This window comes from Lepidochelys kempii, chromosome 22, assembly GCF_965140265.1.
Source record: "Lepidochelys kempii isolate rLepKem1 chromosome 22, rLepKem1.hap2, whole genome shotgun sequence".
NCBI classification, from domain to species: domain Eukaryota; kingdom Metazoa; phylum Chordata; order Testudines; family Cheloniidae; genus Lepidochelys; species Lepidochelys kempii.
Window position 1 is genome coordinate 9,055,799 of NC_133277.1, and position 15,269 is coordinate 9,071,067.

The following is a 15,269-nucleotide window of genomic DNA, read 5'->3' on the forward strand; positions in this document are numbered from 1 at the left end:
GAAGTGTGTTTAAAGCCTCCAGAGGATAGCAATTGAGAGCCTGTCACTCGGTGTCAGGATAACTTTCTGGGCAGCTCTTGGGGCTTGTTACGTCTCTCTTGCTTAGGCTGCGTTGCAGCACCACTGGCAGGGCTGCCTGAAAGCAGAAGCACAGAAATTGGAGATCAAAAATACGGATGACTCCTCAGTGCCTCATCCGTTCCCCTCCCCCACTCCCAGCCAGCAATACCCATTCCCCTACACTATATTCCCAACTCTTGTGGTCTATCCAGCATGGTTTTCATTGCGATTTGAAAAACCAAGCCCTTGTCTGTTCCCAAGAGGTACGGGAGCAGACAACGGCTTGATTTCGTTGTATAGATTCCTCCACCACTTCCCATGGGGCTGGGCTGTCTGGTTTCGAAATATGACCAGAATTGTCTCCATCTGGCAAATCAGGCATCATTTTGGGGGTGGGGAGAAATGCATCTATTAATTGAACGCTATTGATTTCCAGGTTGCTCAAAACATGTAGTTAATCCTCTAAAATTCACTGTTAGGGTAAATTATTAGTGACCTTATTGAGTACATCCATTCAGGCTGGAATCTGCAGAATGCTCCCGCAGTAACCCTCCCACCACTGGGTCTTGTGCAAACCCTGGCATGGATTCCTTAGATTGTCTATCCAATTTACTTTGCCAAAAATTCTTGGTTAAAAACAATGAGCAGAATCTTTCTAAGGCATTGGATCCACTGGGCATTAGCCCCAACTTCACCCATCAGAGGCCAGCCATTGGCATAGGTGCACCAGGGCACACCCACAAGGAAAGCCGCAATTTACAACAGTTGGTCTTGCTTGAAACTTGGGTTGGCTCAATTAGTACAAATCACTCTTGTCTACACTGCAGTTGTGCTGGACACGGATAGCTGGAGTCATGGCTATTCCCCACTGGAAATGAGACCTAGGACTCTGCCAAACCAAAACCACTTTTAAGATTGCATGCCCCGTTTCCACGTCGGACACTCTCGAGTATATGGCATTGGTGACATCTTTATTGCAATACTATGTCCAATTCTGGTCACTGCACTTTGAAAAGCATGTGGAAAAATTGGAGAGGGTTCTAGAGAAGAACCACAAGAACGGTTCAAGGTCTGGGACACATGGCGTACACAGGGAGGCTTCACGAGCACCATCTATTTAATTTAAAGATTAAGACGTGATTTAATCGCTGTCAATAAGTACTTACATGGGGAGAGGATTTCTGATAGTAGAAGCTGAAACTGGACAAATGCAAACGAGAAACAAGATGTAAATGTTTAACACTGTGGATAATTAATCATTGGAGCAATTTATCCAGGGATGTAGTGGATTCTCCAACTAGAAGTTACGGGTTTGATGCCAGAATTACCAGATGAAAATCTAGGGCCTGTGTTATGCAGGAGATTAGACTAGATGATCGTAGTGATCCTTCCGTCCTTAAAATCTATGATTCTGTGACTAAACAGCTCCTTCCTCTAGAGCGATAACCATGCCAGTTACCTTACACATCCGCAAGATGCTCTGCTCCCCCGGCACCCTAACTTGAATGAAGTCTGAATATTCCTCCCGCAGATGTGAGGGAAGCAAGGCTGTTTCAGACAGTGCCAGGACCAGCCAGTGTAATAATTACACAGTTAAACATAGTAATTAAAACAAAGCAAAAAAAAAAACTAATCAATTTCACTTAATGGAATATATGTGAACAAGGAGCAAGGAGAGGGAGGGCAGGGTGAGGGAAAGAGAGATCTTATGCGACATGCATACTAACTGCTTCCAAATGAAGCCAGTGCTGCAATGAGCCTCAGGCCTGGCTGCTTCCCACAGTAACTTCAAGTCTCCCTGGAAATGGGTTCAGAATAAGTCTACACGGCAAAAAAAATAAAGACCTGGAGCAGGAAGTCTCAGAGCCTGGGTCAACTAACCAGGGCTCATGCTACGGGACTAAAAATAGCAGTGCAGACTTTCAGGCTCTGGCTGGAGCTTGGGCTCTGAAAACCTCCCACCCTTGTAAAGTTTTAGAGACAAGCTCCAGCCCCAGCCCAAATGTCTACACCGCTATTTCTAGCCCGGTGGCATGAGCGTGAGTCTGTCGACCCAGGCTCTGAGACTCGCTGCAGTGTGGATGCAACCTCAGTCCTTTTCCCTTGACCTGTCACTGCATCAGGGCAACTCCTGTGATAGCACAAAAGACTTTAAATCCGGGCTTTAACGGCCTGGCTGGAATTAAATGCATCGTAAAGCAGCCTCTCCGTTCAAGGGGTTGCTTTCTCCTCTCTGCTAAAGGCTCTCTCCCTGTTTATGGAATGATGAGTTGATTGTGGGCTACGCTCTTCCTTTTTCTTTTTATGTCATCTGATCAAGAGGGTTATAAAACACGCTGCGGTAATAAACGCAGTGCGAGGAGCCCGCTGCAAAGCATGGCAGAAAAAGTAGATACTGTTGTGGGGATGCGTTACTAATAAATGGTACAGGGAAGCGGAGTGGGATTCCACAAGCTGGGATAAAGCAGTGATTTAGGAGGGGCAAAGGATAGAAACACATTTAAGATGCCGAAGCTGGGCTTTAGGGGTCCTGAGGAGTGGGAAGTCGATTGGGGGTCGCTGAAATAGCAAAGCCAAGGTTTGTGTTTCTTATCTCTGACGCTTTATACAGTGACATCATCTTGATTGCACGGAGCGTATGGGTCTGTCTTCACAGCAGAGTTAGCCTGGGATCTTACTAGGGTGTTGCCATAAACCCCTCTCCCCTCCACCTATCAAACTCACACACATTTGATGGTGCTTTTAACCTGAGCTAGCTGGGCCTTTTGGAGCTACAAGCTAAAGACCTGAGTGAGGCGTTTGCATGGGCTGGTAACCCATCCACTTTGCAGTTAGGCTGCAGGCTAAACCTCTCAAATGCTGATAGTCCTCCAAAGCCTTCCCACAATTCCCTCCTGCGTGCCCAGAAGAACAGACAAGTTCTCCCACAATTCGTGGGAAAGAATCATAGAGCGGCACAGTTTACTGTGGCACAAAGAACCACAGACAGTGGCCCCCGAAATCCTCATGACACACATGGCAGAGCGCAGCACCAGTGAGGATGCGGTCACTGGGGTAGGGCTTTGTCGGGTGGCTGCTCAGGCCCGGGTGTGAGTTAATTCTGCAGCGAAGACATACCTTACGTGGCCAGATTTGTACTGGGGTGGGGAGGGCAAGGAACCTGGGAAGACTGCCCACATGCTCAGGGTTCAGCTGATCGCCCTATTTGGGGTCGGGAAGGAATTCTCCTCCAGGACAGATTGGAAGAGGCCCTGGGGGTTTTTCGCCTTCCTCTGCAGCATGGGGCATGGGTCACTTGCTGGAGGATTCTCTGCACCTTGAAGTCTTTAAACCGTGATTTGAGGACTTCAATAACTCAGACATAGGTGAGAGGTTTATCATAGGAGTGGGTGGGTGAGATTCTGTGGCCGGCGTTGTGCAGGAGGTCAGACTAGATGATCATGATGGTCCCTTCTGACCTTGATATCTATGAATCTAAGAGACAGGAGAAGAACTTGGCATGGAGAAATGATACAAACATGGGGCTGAGTTGGAGATGAGGGGCAGAATTACACCAGTGCCAGACGTACGGGCTCCTCTGCACAGATAGAGCCTCTGTAGGGTAACTGGTAGTTAGACCAGGAGACTGGCACTTTGAACTGCTGGGTTCTGCTCCTCAGTTTGCCATAAACTTCTTGAGTGACCTTGAGCCAAGTCAAACCAAGCCTGAATTTCAAGAGTAAGGCGCACGTGCAGCTCCTGTTGACTTCAGCAAGAGTTGAGGACTCTTTGCAAATCTGCAAAACAGGTCCTCAGCTGCTTTGTGACTCTGTTTCCACATCTGGAAAATGGGGCTATCCATACCAGACTCACAGGGCTGCCCTGGGGCTTCCTCACTTAACATCTGCGAAGCACTTCAAGGTCCCTGAATGGAAGACGCTGTAGGAGGGCAACACATTTATTATCCAACTCTTCTGTTATTTCCACACTGAAGCCTTCCCTTTCAGGATAAACTGCTCAAGGGTCCGGAAAGCATCTGGCTCTTCCCTGCCCCCCTGTGGGGAGAACAGGGTCCTGGCACATGCACATGGCAAGTGGCACAGGCCCATGAGAATTATGGCCGAGTTCCCAGGCATGGACTAGTCTGTGCGCTCCTTTTTACGAGCCTTCATGGTTATTACCACCTATTTCTTTTTACATTCCTGCCAAAATACCAACATTAATCTCCTTCGCTCCCGCAAGGCAAAACATGGGTAATTGGATTTATATGGCTTAGAAATTTGTTAGATTTTTTTTAAAAATGTATATACACACTAAATATATAAACAAATAAATAAATAATGACAGGAGGGAAGGCACTGCCCCGCTGTGACGTATCCTGGGGGATGGGTAACAGCAGGCTGGCTTAAACCGAAACCCCATTAATCTTAGCTATCTCCAGCTACCACCTTTCCCTCCTGTCCTCAGGCCAGTTGTGTTGATTACTTGGGTCTGATTTAAGAACTCTCGCATTCTCGGAGCAGTGAACTTTACAAGCTTCCCGTTGTGCGCTGCCATTCAAGCTTCAAGCCCTCCTGCTTTCTACTCTCTTTTCCTTTCTTTCTCTTCCACTCTTCCCTCTACTTTCCTGTCTCTCTCTCCTTCCAATCCTCCCCTTCTCTTTCTTGCTTGGTCTCTTTCTCCCTTTCCCCAGCTTCATCCACTCCCTCACTGGGATACAAAGGAAGTCTCTTCACCACACACAATCCCTTTTCATATCCTTGCTGCATAAACAGCAGGAAAAGAGAAACCTGGATTTCCCCATAGGGAGCGAGAAACCATGAAAGAATCTTCTCCCGCTCAGCTGGAGTCTCCGTCCTTCAAAGGGCAATTCAAAGGGTCTTAGGGCTTTGTCTAAGTGGGGAAATTGGCCAGACTGAGTCATAAGGATTGTTGAGGAAAAAGCTATAAGTGTCAAGGAAGTATTCCAGAATAGCTCCCCGCGTTGACCCGCTGTCCCAGAATGAAAGTGATTTTATTCCAGAATAAATTACTCTGCTCTGGAAGTGCACTGATGATTCTGGAATGAAGGCACTTTTACTACAGAACAGAATGTCAATCCGGTGAGCTATTCCTGAGTATTTTATTCAACAATGGCTATGCTATTCAATTTCTCCTTGTAAACAAGCCCTTACCCAAGGCTCCTTGCAGCACAAACTGGAAGCAAGAGGCACCCTATTCTGCAATGGACATTTAGCTGCAGGTAATCCACAACGCGCTTAGGCGATGGTCACTTTGCACTTTGCTTATCCAATCCCGTGCTTAAAGGTTTGAGCTGTATCCTGCAAAGGGCAGAACTAAACCCTCTTCCTTCCTCTATATGCAGCACTGCCCTGCTGAGGAGAGGACTAGAAAGAGAACCTCATTTCATCAGCCAGTCCAGACTAACAGCTGTACTCCTCTTCAGCAAGTATAACACAGAGTGGGATGGCTACTGCAAAAAATTATTTCCACCACCATTTGTCCAACTACTTAAACAAATTTCTTTTGATGGGACTCAATGCCCTTTTGTGTTTGCTTTCCTCACATATTCTAATGAACAAGTTAGCTGGGGGGAATGTTCATGCAAGCAGCCAGTTTTAAGCAAATATTATTATATTAGCATTACTCATGCACCAGAACCCCGTTACGCTAGGTGCTGTACTAACACAGAACCCAAAGATGGTCCTTGCCTCAAGGAGTTTACAGGCTACTGGAGACTATGAATAGAAAACAAATATACAATTAGTATTTGTGAGTATTGGCACTGGAGATCTAACCATTGAGAGTTATAGCTCATCCAACCAGGGAACAGAAAACATGAGTTGTACGTGTCCTATCAAATCAGCTTGAACGTCAAATACCCCACAACAAACTGCTCACAGCAGACAAAGAATTACTGGCAGGAATTATTCAGTGAATTGTTTTGCATGAATAAAATTGGAGACAAACTGGACTCCCACCCACAGATAACTGGCAAAAGGGGTGGGGGGAAAAAGAGGTGAAATTCACTGAATTAGTTATTCCTCATGAATTGTCTGCTTGACTATAGCATCTAGATTATCATTTAAAATAATGCATGTGGCTGCTGTATGAGGTATCCTTACTTTAGGGTTGAGAGAAAACCAAATAAATTCAGGAAATGGAAAAAAATATCTAGATTCAAGAGACAAACTATGAAAGAAGGTAGTGGAACCAAGAAACAGTTCGGAAGATGGAAATCGGAACAGCGAGGGTTCTGTTGGGTCCCGATTTCGTTTTGTGGCGTTAACTCCTAAGCCCTTTCCAGAAACAAAGATTAGAACTCTAGGAACTGTGCATATGTCCAGACGAACAGCAGCTATTACCATCTTCAATCCAGGGGATCTTCTTATGCCTGAGGAAGATTTAGTGTATTCCTCAGCAAAGGGGTTACAAAACATTTCATCTGAACCTCTGTAACTGAATATTGCTGCTTGTAACTATTTCAGAGGAATAAAGCTCAAGTGTTTGAAGCTGTGTGTGGATGCTGGCTTTTCATTAGAAAGAAATACAGGAAGCTTGCTAGAACTTAAATCATATTCCTCATAGAACAGCGTGCAACTCTCTCACTCTTTCTTTTCTGTGAAGCCAGAAGAGACCTGCTGCATTATGCAAAGCAGATTTTAAAGCAAAGACTGTTGTTCCAGTTTTCCGGTTGCAATTTCACTGTCTTCGGGTCTCCACTCACCCTCTTCCTTCTCCTGTCTGTTGTATTCTACCCAGCCCCCTGGACAATGTTCAGACAAAGAGAGCGGGTCTGACCTCGTACCCAGAGCAGCCAGTGGGAAAACACCCCTTGCCTTCATGGTGCAGCATCAGGCCCAGAGAGGGGTATTGGCAGAATCAGTGGCTAAGCTTTGTTGAGGAGTATGTTCCAAAGGCCTGATCTAAAGCCAATGCTGAATTCACTGGGGCCTAGATCCTCAAAGGTACTTAGGTGCCGTCAGGAGCTATAGAAACATCAGACGTTCCTATTACTGCTACCTCTCGCGCTTCACTGGAGATGGAACCTAGCTGCAAAGTGTGAATGAGAATTTCAAACACACCACCGTGCATGAATCCAGAGGGCTGGGTACGGGCCATTATTATGGCAGTACCATAGCAGCTGCAGTTCTGTAATAGCACTTGTCTCGATGTAAGAGGTTGGCACAGAGGGGAACTCTCCTTCACCCCCATGCCCTTTCTCCAACACCCAGACAATGGCTCTGATATTACAGTTAAATGAGTGGGCACTGTAATTATACCTATCAGGAACAGATAAGACAAGTTAAATACCAGCTACCCAGGGGGGAATTATTATGCCAACGAGGAGGATCCAAATGCCAGAACCCATGGCTGTAATTTCACTGACTCGCCAATTACAGCTCCTACATGCAGGGAGCTCTACCTTGTAAATGGCAGGTATATATTTAGCTGCTTTGGGAAACTTTTGGGGGAAGGAAGGGGGGCAGTGACAGAGTAGGGCCTCGTTAATCTGGCCTTCACTAATCCCCGGGCTTTTCGCATTGGCGCACAAAAAAGCAGCAGGCAGCAAGGATTTAATAGCAGCGACGTAGCTGCGGTGCAAATTCTTTACTCTATCTAGGACTTTTCATCCCTATAGCTCAGTGGTGGTGAGTGTCATTAGCCCCACTTTACAGCTGGGAAAACTGAGGCACAGAGGCAGACAGTAGCTTGCCCAAGATCAATGGCAGAACCTGGAATAAATCCCAGGTCACCTGCCTCCCAGACCGGTGCCCAAATCCATTGGTCCATATTGCCTGTCTGAAGTAGTCTTATATTATCAAACCTCATTATGTGCTGGGAAACAGGCTTCAATAGTTTATTGTACAAAACGATGCAGCACTGTCAGAAATCATGAAAACTATAATAGCAAAAAATAAACAAAGGAACCATGTCTCATGATGTTTTATCCTGGTGTTTGCTTTTTAATTGGGTTCGTTCAGTGAATCACAAAGTCTTCTGGGTGCATTAGCAAGGTTCTATTGTTTCTTTAGTTTTTAAATGACGAAGGGTTGGGGAGGCCAAGGTTCCGTTGGAAGTGAATGGGGCAGAAATCTTACTTTTAAACTTTCTTTTAAATATGGGAACAATTCAGCATTGTGCGTCTGTATTTTTTGTTAAATAAAAATGCTTGGTGCTTTTGTGTAGTGCATTTCATCCAAGGATCTCAGAGCATTTTACAACTGTTAAGGAATTACTGCGCGTAACCTCCTCTAGGAAGCAGGTGCTGTGAGCCCCATTTTACAGATGGGGAAACTGATGCATGGAGAGGTAAAGGAACCTTCCCAAGGTCGCAGCACAGCAAGTCAGTGGCAGAGACAGAAACAGAACTCAAGCATTCTGTCTCTCCGCTGTTCCCGTACTCGCTAGAGCACACTTTCTTTGCCTTTAGAAACGGGCTATTATTTCTTAACTACAGATTAAAGCCTTGAAAATTCTGCTTCTGTTCATGACTTTCTGTGATGAGACTTGACTCGGCTCAGTTAGATGGGACTTTTGAGGTAGCACCATTGCAGGACCTCAGTTTCTGTGTGGTCTGTGCGTGGTCAGAGTGCATGTCATTACGTTGGAGAGAACTTCTTTGTCACTAAGGGCTGCCAAAACCAGAGCGGTGCAGGGGCAGACTGCTAAAGGCAATAAGCTGGGTAAAATGCCATTATTGTGGTAAATGTTAAAGTACAATAAGAATGGGAACCTACCGTAAACCACACTGCATTGATTATGTTGCCAGCAAACCAACCTTTTATAACAGGCACCAGTACAGCTCAATCAGTATTTGGATGGGATACCTCCTGGGAGTACCTGGGTACTACAGGGAGAAATGTTGGTCATTCATTAGGTGGCACTCTTCCCACAAAGTCAGGACTGAACCAGTGTGTGACTGGAAATGGGGTTTCAGAGGAGATGTACAACTGCAGCCCAGCACATGGTTATTCAAGATTCCACTGCACCTTCCACAAGAATGGGAACATTAACCCTTATGTCCTGACCAAATTCCAGCTAGATAATGATATTCTTACTTTTAGTTTCAAGCTGATTTGTGTGTTTTCCTTTCCTGTTCTAACTGCTGTGTAGTGATCATTTCTGTGGGCTACTAAACAGCTACTGTGCTTCAGACCAGAAGTGGCTGCATTTCAGCAGTTGGTAACGGCTTGGCTGTTTGTCTGATTTTATCCACAGTGTATAGACCGACTGCAAACCACTTGGAGTTTCTTTGAGATGCAAAGTGTGTAAATGTACTAAGGGAATTGTTTGTTCTTAAAACAAAACAGCAAGTTTTCCATTAAAATATGAGAATGGTTGTACGGCAATGATCTAAAGCGACACGGGAAGCTGCCAGTAGACGGAGCCATAGATTATGCAAGGGATTTCTAGGAAGAAAAAGCAGAGAGAGATTCAGGAGCAGCTAAGACCCAGGGAAGCGCTAAGCTATTGCTTGTCTGTGTGGAATCTTCATTTGCCCCCCCAGAAAAGCCAAAAGTCCTGCTCTTCATTGTAGATCTCATTTCTTCTATTAACTTGGTCCTTTTTTCAGCACTGTATGCATTTAAGGACTGGGTGAACTTCTATTAAGTTCTGTTAAGGACTGATCCAGAGTGGTGATGAGCTTCCATAAGTCCATTAAAGTCAACATGGAGTTTCAGGTGCTCTGCACCTCTCCGCATCAGGCCCTCCTGCATTATCATTTTCAAAGGGACCTTCTGGGTGAAAACTAAAAAGTGCATTTTCAGGGCTTACAGGTATAAATGAGCTCGCGTCTCTGGACCCTGGTTTGTGAAACTGCTGGAAGGCCCTACAAGTCCTCTCGTTACTGGAAAAAGAAACCTCTAACTTCTCTTTTAAAGCAACAGTCTCCTCACCAGATAGCTGTCAATGCCACCTCCCTCCACAATCTGGGTGTGGACTCTGCATTTCATGCCAGGATCACATCAGAGACTGTGCATGCTGGAGGCCTAATGCAACCTGTCATCAATGCATAATGCAGTGAGCCTCTGAAGTCTGTTTTAAGGGCCTCACTGCTTTCCTGTCCCATGGGGGAAGGATGTTTTAAAATCTGTATTGCATGCATGCATCCCACTGCACTGTCTTCTGAGATACTGCAGCCTGTGGCATGGTGAAGCCACAAATCAGTGTCAGGTGCAGCCCAGTGCACCCTCTCCCTGAAACTGCATATCAGTATCACATGCATCCCTGATACACTGTCTCCTGCAAGACATTGCGGTCTGCTGTACAGGGCTGTTCCGAATCAGCACCAGCTGCATCCTTGATATATCGTCTCCTGCAGGATAGTGCAGCCTGCTCAGTGCTGATGCAAATCATTTTCCACTACATCCCTGATACACCATATCCCTGCAAAACGCCGCAGCCCGCTGCACGGCTGCTGGTGTCACATCTCAGGTAAGGACAAATGCCATGCCACATATCTGAGGGAAGCGGAAGGTTCACTTTAAAGATGAATTGCGCATGTCTGTCTCAGATAGCTGGATTAAGCAGCAACAGCTGCTTTCAGCAATGAAAGCCCCGGCAGTCTAGGATTGTTCCTATGGGCAGTGGAGTTCTCCCGTGTGATGGCAATAACCCAGCTCCAGAGAGAGCTAAGGCTGTGCTCTTCCACACACGTACGGATCATTCTGCGCAGTGGAGCCCCTGGGAAGGGAAGCAGCACCATGGTGCAGCACAGAAGGGAAGCTGGTGCCCTGGCTTCGATAGCCTCCCAGGGCTTTGTGCTGACCCCCGTTAGACAAACCATTCCCTGAGAGGTCCACCTGGTTAAGCTGATTAATGAAGAAGCTGTGGGCACGATGGGCTAGCATAGACACTGTGAGCGCTCCGCGTTAGGAGGTCCTGAATCTTCATTAGCTCACTGAGCAACTAATTGGCTTCTAAGGGCTGGCACCCGAGAGATGAGGCAAAAATTCAAAAGTGAGCCTGGCAGGGCCAGCTGGAAGTGGGGCTGGCAGGAGGTACCAGCAGAGCCTGGCAAGCAGTTATCATGGAAAGACATAAGGACAGCTGAACACAATTCCTCTGGCTGGGCTCCCAGTGATACCACCACTGGAACAAGTGCAAAGGACAGACAGGGGAGTGGCTCACTGCAAGGAGCGTGGCTGGGGATGGAAGGATGGAAGGGGCAGAGTGTGGAAACAGGGAAAGTGGAGAAGATGCATGCAGTGACGAGGAGACAGAGGATAAAGAGGGGGAGGTTGAAGAGACAGAGACACAGGGCAAAAAAAAAAAAGATCAAAGGAGAGAAAGAGATTCCACTGAATGCATCCGATGAAGTGAGCTGTAGCTCACAAAAGCTTATGCTCAAATAAATTGGTTAGTCTCTAAGGTGCCACAAGTCCTCCTTTTCTTTTTGTGGATACAGACTAACACGGCTGTTACTCTGAAACCTGAAAAAGGAATGAAAGCAGTAGGGGAAGAACAGATGAAGATAAAGTGGAAGAAGGAAGGAAAGAGATGAGAGAATGGGAGGGAAGCAAGAGACAGTCTGGATGAGACACAGCGAGAGGAGAGGGGATACCATGGAGAGACAGGAGTATAAAGAACACAGCTCTGGGATTCTCCTAACAGGGTCCTATTGCTAATAAGAGGCAGTTAACAGTTCTGCTGGGGAATGTCATTTCTTACAGGAAGGCTGAAAAGCCCAACAACTATGGGGCTGGATTCTTCCCAACCTTTCGCGTTCCCACAAGTTTCATCCTTAACAGCAGGCAACCAGGCCAGAGCCTCAAAAAATAGATCAAAGTTGGCCCTCTGCTGGTGGAAATCAGAGCGTGCATCAGAGACAGCATCAGATCAAATGTATCCCTAAAATTTAAGCTTTTAGACCAAGAGGCATGTGCCCAATGATTTAAAACCAAGAACTCTAAAAGAAAATGGCTTTATATTTTGAACATATGATCCTCTCCCTGTTAGATTTGCAGCCCTAACATCACAGCACTTTGCTAGAGCATGAGAACCTCAAAGTCTACAAACTAGTCTGCCTCCATTTTCCAGGCTGGGAGAAATTCAGAAAACCACCAAGCAGCATCCAGGGAGAAAGGACAATGAGATTTTTAACCAGCTTAGGTTCATTATCTCAGAAGCTATATTATTGGGAGCAAAATGGAAATTGTGCCTTTTGCTTTTTAACCTGCGTCCCTTGAATCACAAGGCGTAAACCACCCTGACTTGGGCTGGGCAGACCTCAGGGAGAATCTGACCTTGAAGAGGATGGAGCACAAAGGGGAGCTGGGGGGGCTCTGACTGGCCTGCAGAAAGTGTGTTTATTTCAGAGCCAGAGGGCTGAGCACAGGACTGAAGTCCTGAGTTCTAACCCAAGTCCTAACCCCAATTCCCCTCTGTATGACTATGTGGGTGGCACTTTACCTCTGTGCTTTGGATTTCTGTTCTGTTTGCTCTTTCTTCTCAGAAGGGGATGAGTGGGCTCATTAGCTAATTTTGGGAATGAGCTTTGGAAAGGGGCAGTGGTGTTGCGGGTCCTGTTTTAACAAGGCTGCTGTCTGAATGGCGGGGTGCGATGTGTCCATCTCCCTCCGTGAGCCCCTCTGCCCATGAAGCAGGGAGATGACAGACCAGGAAGCAGGTAGGTAAATGGGGCAAAGGAAGAAATGCCAGCTGGTAATCGAAGTAGCTCTTATCCGCTATGTGGGTCAGCTGCTAGAGGAGGATATGATGACACACGTAGCCTGAGTGTTGCACTCCCTTGTGCCAGTTTGGGAGGCAGAACTGCTTACTGCAGCCCTGCCGTTCTGGGTGTATGGAAGGAAGCAGGCAGGCTAGTGTGGTGGAGTGGTATCACAGACTATTTGGCATTCGACACAGAGCAGCAGACTGCAAAGTTCTTAGGACCTGTTTGTTTAAGATCCGTACTCAAAATCCACACCCCACCACAGACACTTCATGCTGCACAGATAACTGGAATAACACTGGACCTGTCTATCGGACCACAAACAGCACAGTCAGCATGTACTGAACTGGCTGTCTCTGCTGTGCCGACACCATGTGCCCACAGCATACGGGGCACACCTGTAACTCGCTGAGGAAAGGGAAAGGGACGCTCTGCTGTACTGCCTCATGTAGAAGCGGCCATCTGCATATAAGTTGCCTGCATTTCTTTTGCAGGAAACAGCGTAAGGTAAAACATCCATCAGAATTCATAAGATGCACCCCCGGAGTAAAAGATTGATTTGATATTAACAGATGTGTGCAGAGAATATAAAGTGATCAAGGCAAAATACTGACATCTCCGGAGGCATCACAGCCCTGGAAACCGGTTAGAAATGCATGCTGGCATAGATACACAGGCAATACAGAGCCCTGATACCCGCCCCACCTCTCCCCCCCCCCCCCCACCAACTTTAGGAAGAGAACTGGAGTGTCAGCCAGCCCTAGCTCACTGTCTGCCACCTAAACCCAATTGCCAGCTCACTGTCTGGCACCAACATTTTCCTGCCAGCTCCAACATGACACCGCCAATACGCCACCCCGCACCCACGTTTCACTGCAACCTCCCGTCTGGCACCCACGACCCAGTGCCGAAGAAACAACAGAACGTGCCCTCTTTGTTCCTTTAGACACCCTGACACTCTACGCAGAGACACCCCCGTTACCGTGTCAGCACCCCCCCAACGCCCCACTCCCAGCCCACTGGGCCCCAGCTCCAGAGCCCCAGCCGCAGCATTGCACGTTCTTCCCTGACTCAGGGGTCTCACCCCGCCCCATTCACGGACAAACCCTCTCAACCTGTTTTTACAGGAGAAATGGCCAGAGCCAAGGCTAAACCCTGTTGCAATGTGGCATCAAAAGCCCCTGGCTCAGCCGGGTGCGTCCACTCCTGGCATGCACCTGGGGCCGGGGCGCCCACAGAGCAAGACCCCTGTAGATACCCAGAGAAAAAACATCTGCTCCTACCTGAGGGTGGCGCTCTCCCCTTGCCTGACGGTCACGTTGTCCATAGCTTTGGGGAAGGTGGCATCCCCGCTGCGCACGGGCACTCCTGCGGGCACAAGGAAGAGCAGCCTGAGACAGAGGACGACGAGGCATCTCCAGGGCACGACTAAGCCCCCGCCGACCCCCATCCTGGGCAGCAGGGACTTTCCAAAAGGCCAGAAACACCCCCGGCGAGGAGAAGCGGGGCAGCGGGGCGGGGGGGGGAGGAAGAAGCAAACAGGGTGGGAGCGCGGGGCAGACACGGAGCTCCTCGGAGATTAGCAGAGCCCCTGGCAATCCAGCCGCAGAGCGCCGAGCATCCGCAGGGAGCCCCCGGTATTCCTGGGGCGCGGGAGGAGGAGGAGGAGGAAGGGAGCACTGGCTGGGGGGGGGGGGCGGAGGAAGAGGAGGGGGCGAGGTGCCGCGCGGGAGATGAAGGTCACAGCTCTGCCGCCTGCTCCAGACGCCGCTTTAAGACTCCGCTGGGCACGCGCCGCGGAGCCCCGCCATCAAAAGTTTATCACCCCAGGAGGAGGACGCGTGAGCCTCCCCGGCAAGAAAGGGAGGGTGGCGGCTCAGCCCAGCCTGGTCCCGGGCAGGGGGGCAGGGGCGGCGGCGGGGGGGGGGGGGGGAGAAAAGGAAGGCGGAGGAAAAATAAAGGAAAGCCAGGACAAATTGCTTCTGTCGCAAGATCGAAACTTCCCTGCGGCGCAGCGGCTCCCCCGCCGGGCGAGGCAAAGGCAGCGCCCCGGGCTGGGCGCCGACCTGCGGCGGGGCGGGAGCCCGGCTGCCCCCGGCGGGGCTCGGCGAGGGGGAGGAGGAGGCGGCGGCGGGGCGGGCGCGCAGGAGCCGGCGGCGGCCCCGGCTCTCAGCAGCCCGGCTGCGCGCTGCCTCCCGGCCGGGAGCTCCGCCTCGCCGCCCGCCCGCCCGGGCGCGGGCTCCCCCGGGGTGGCCACGGCCGCCACCCGCGCTCGGGCTCCGGCCCCGCCGCACTGCGCGGCGGCGGCGGCGGCGACGGGGCTCCCCCGCTTTCACCCCGCCGGCGCCGGATCCGGGCTTGCGCTGGGGTCCCGCCTCACCGAGCCAGGGGGACCACCAGCATCTTCCGCCCCCGTTAACCATCGCCGCGCCGGGCCGGTGCGCAGCAGAGCAGCCGGGAGGAGCGGGGCTGTGGGGGGCTGTTTGGGGAGTGGCGGGGGGGGGGCGGTGTATAATTAAACCCTTCCTGCAGCCGGGACCCCTCTGAGAAG

General features: G+C 49.3%; 1 protein-coding gene across 2 annotated transcripts in view; it reads right to left on the minus strand.

The window, feature by feature from the left end:
- LOC140901626 (opioid-binding protein/cell adhesion molecule) overlaps nucleotides 1–14,925 on the minus strand; it is a 329,783-nt gene extending 314,858 nt beyond the window's left edge. For both annotated transcript variants that reach the window (XM_073320814.1, XM_073320813.1), the window contains exon 1: nucleotides 14,002–14,925. In XM_073320814.1, coding sequence (XP_073176915.1) covers nucleotides 14,002–14,168 — 167 coding nt within the window. In that variant the 5' untranslated portion in view covers nucleotides 14,169–14,925. The remainder of the gene's footprint in view (nucleotides 1–14,001) is intronic.
- Between the last annotated feature and the right edge of the window lie 344 nt (nucleotides 14,926–15,269).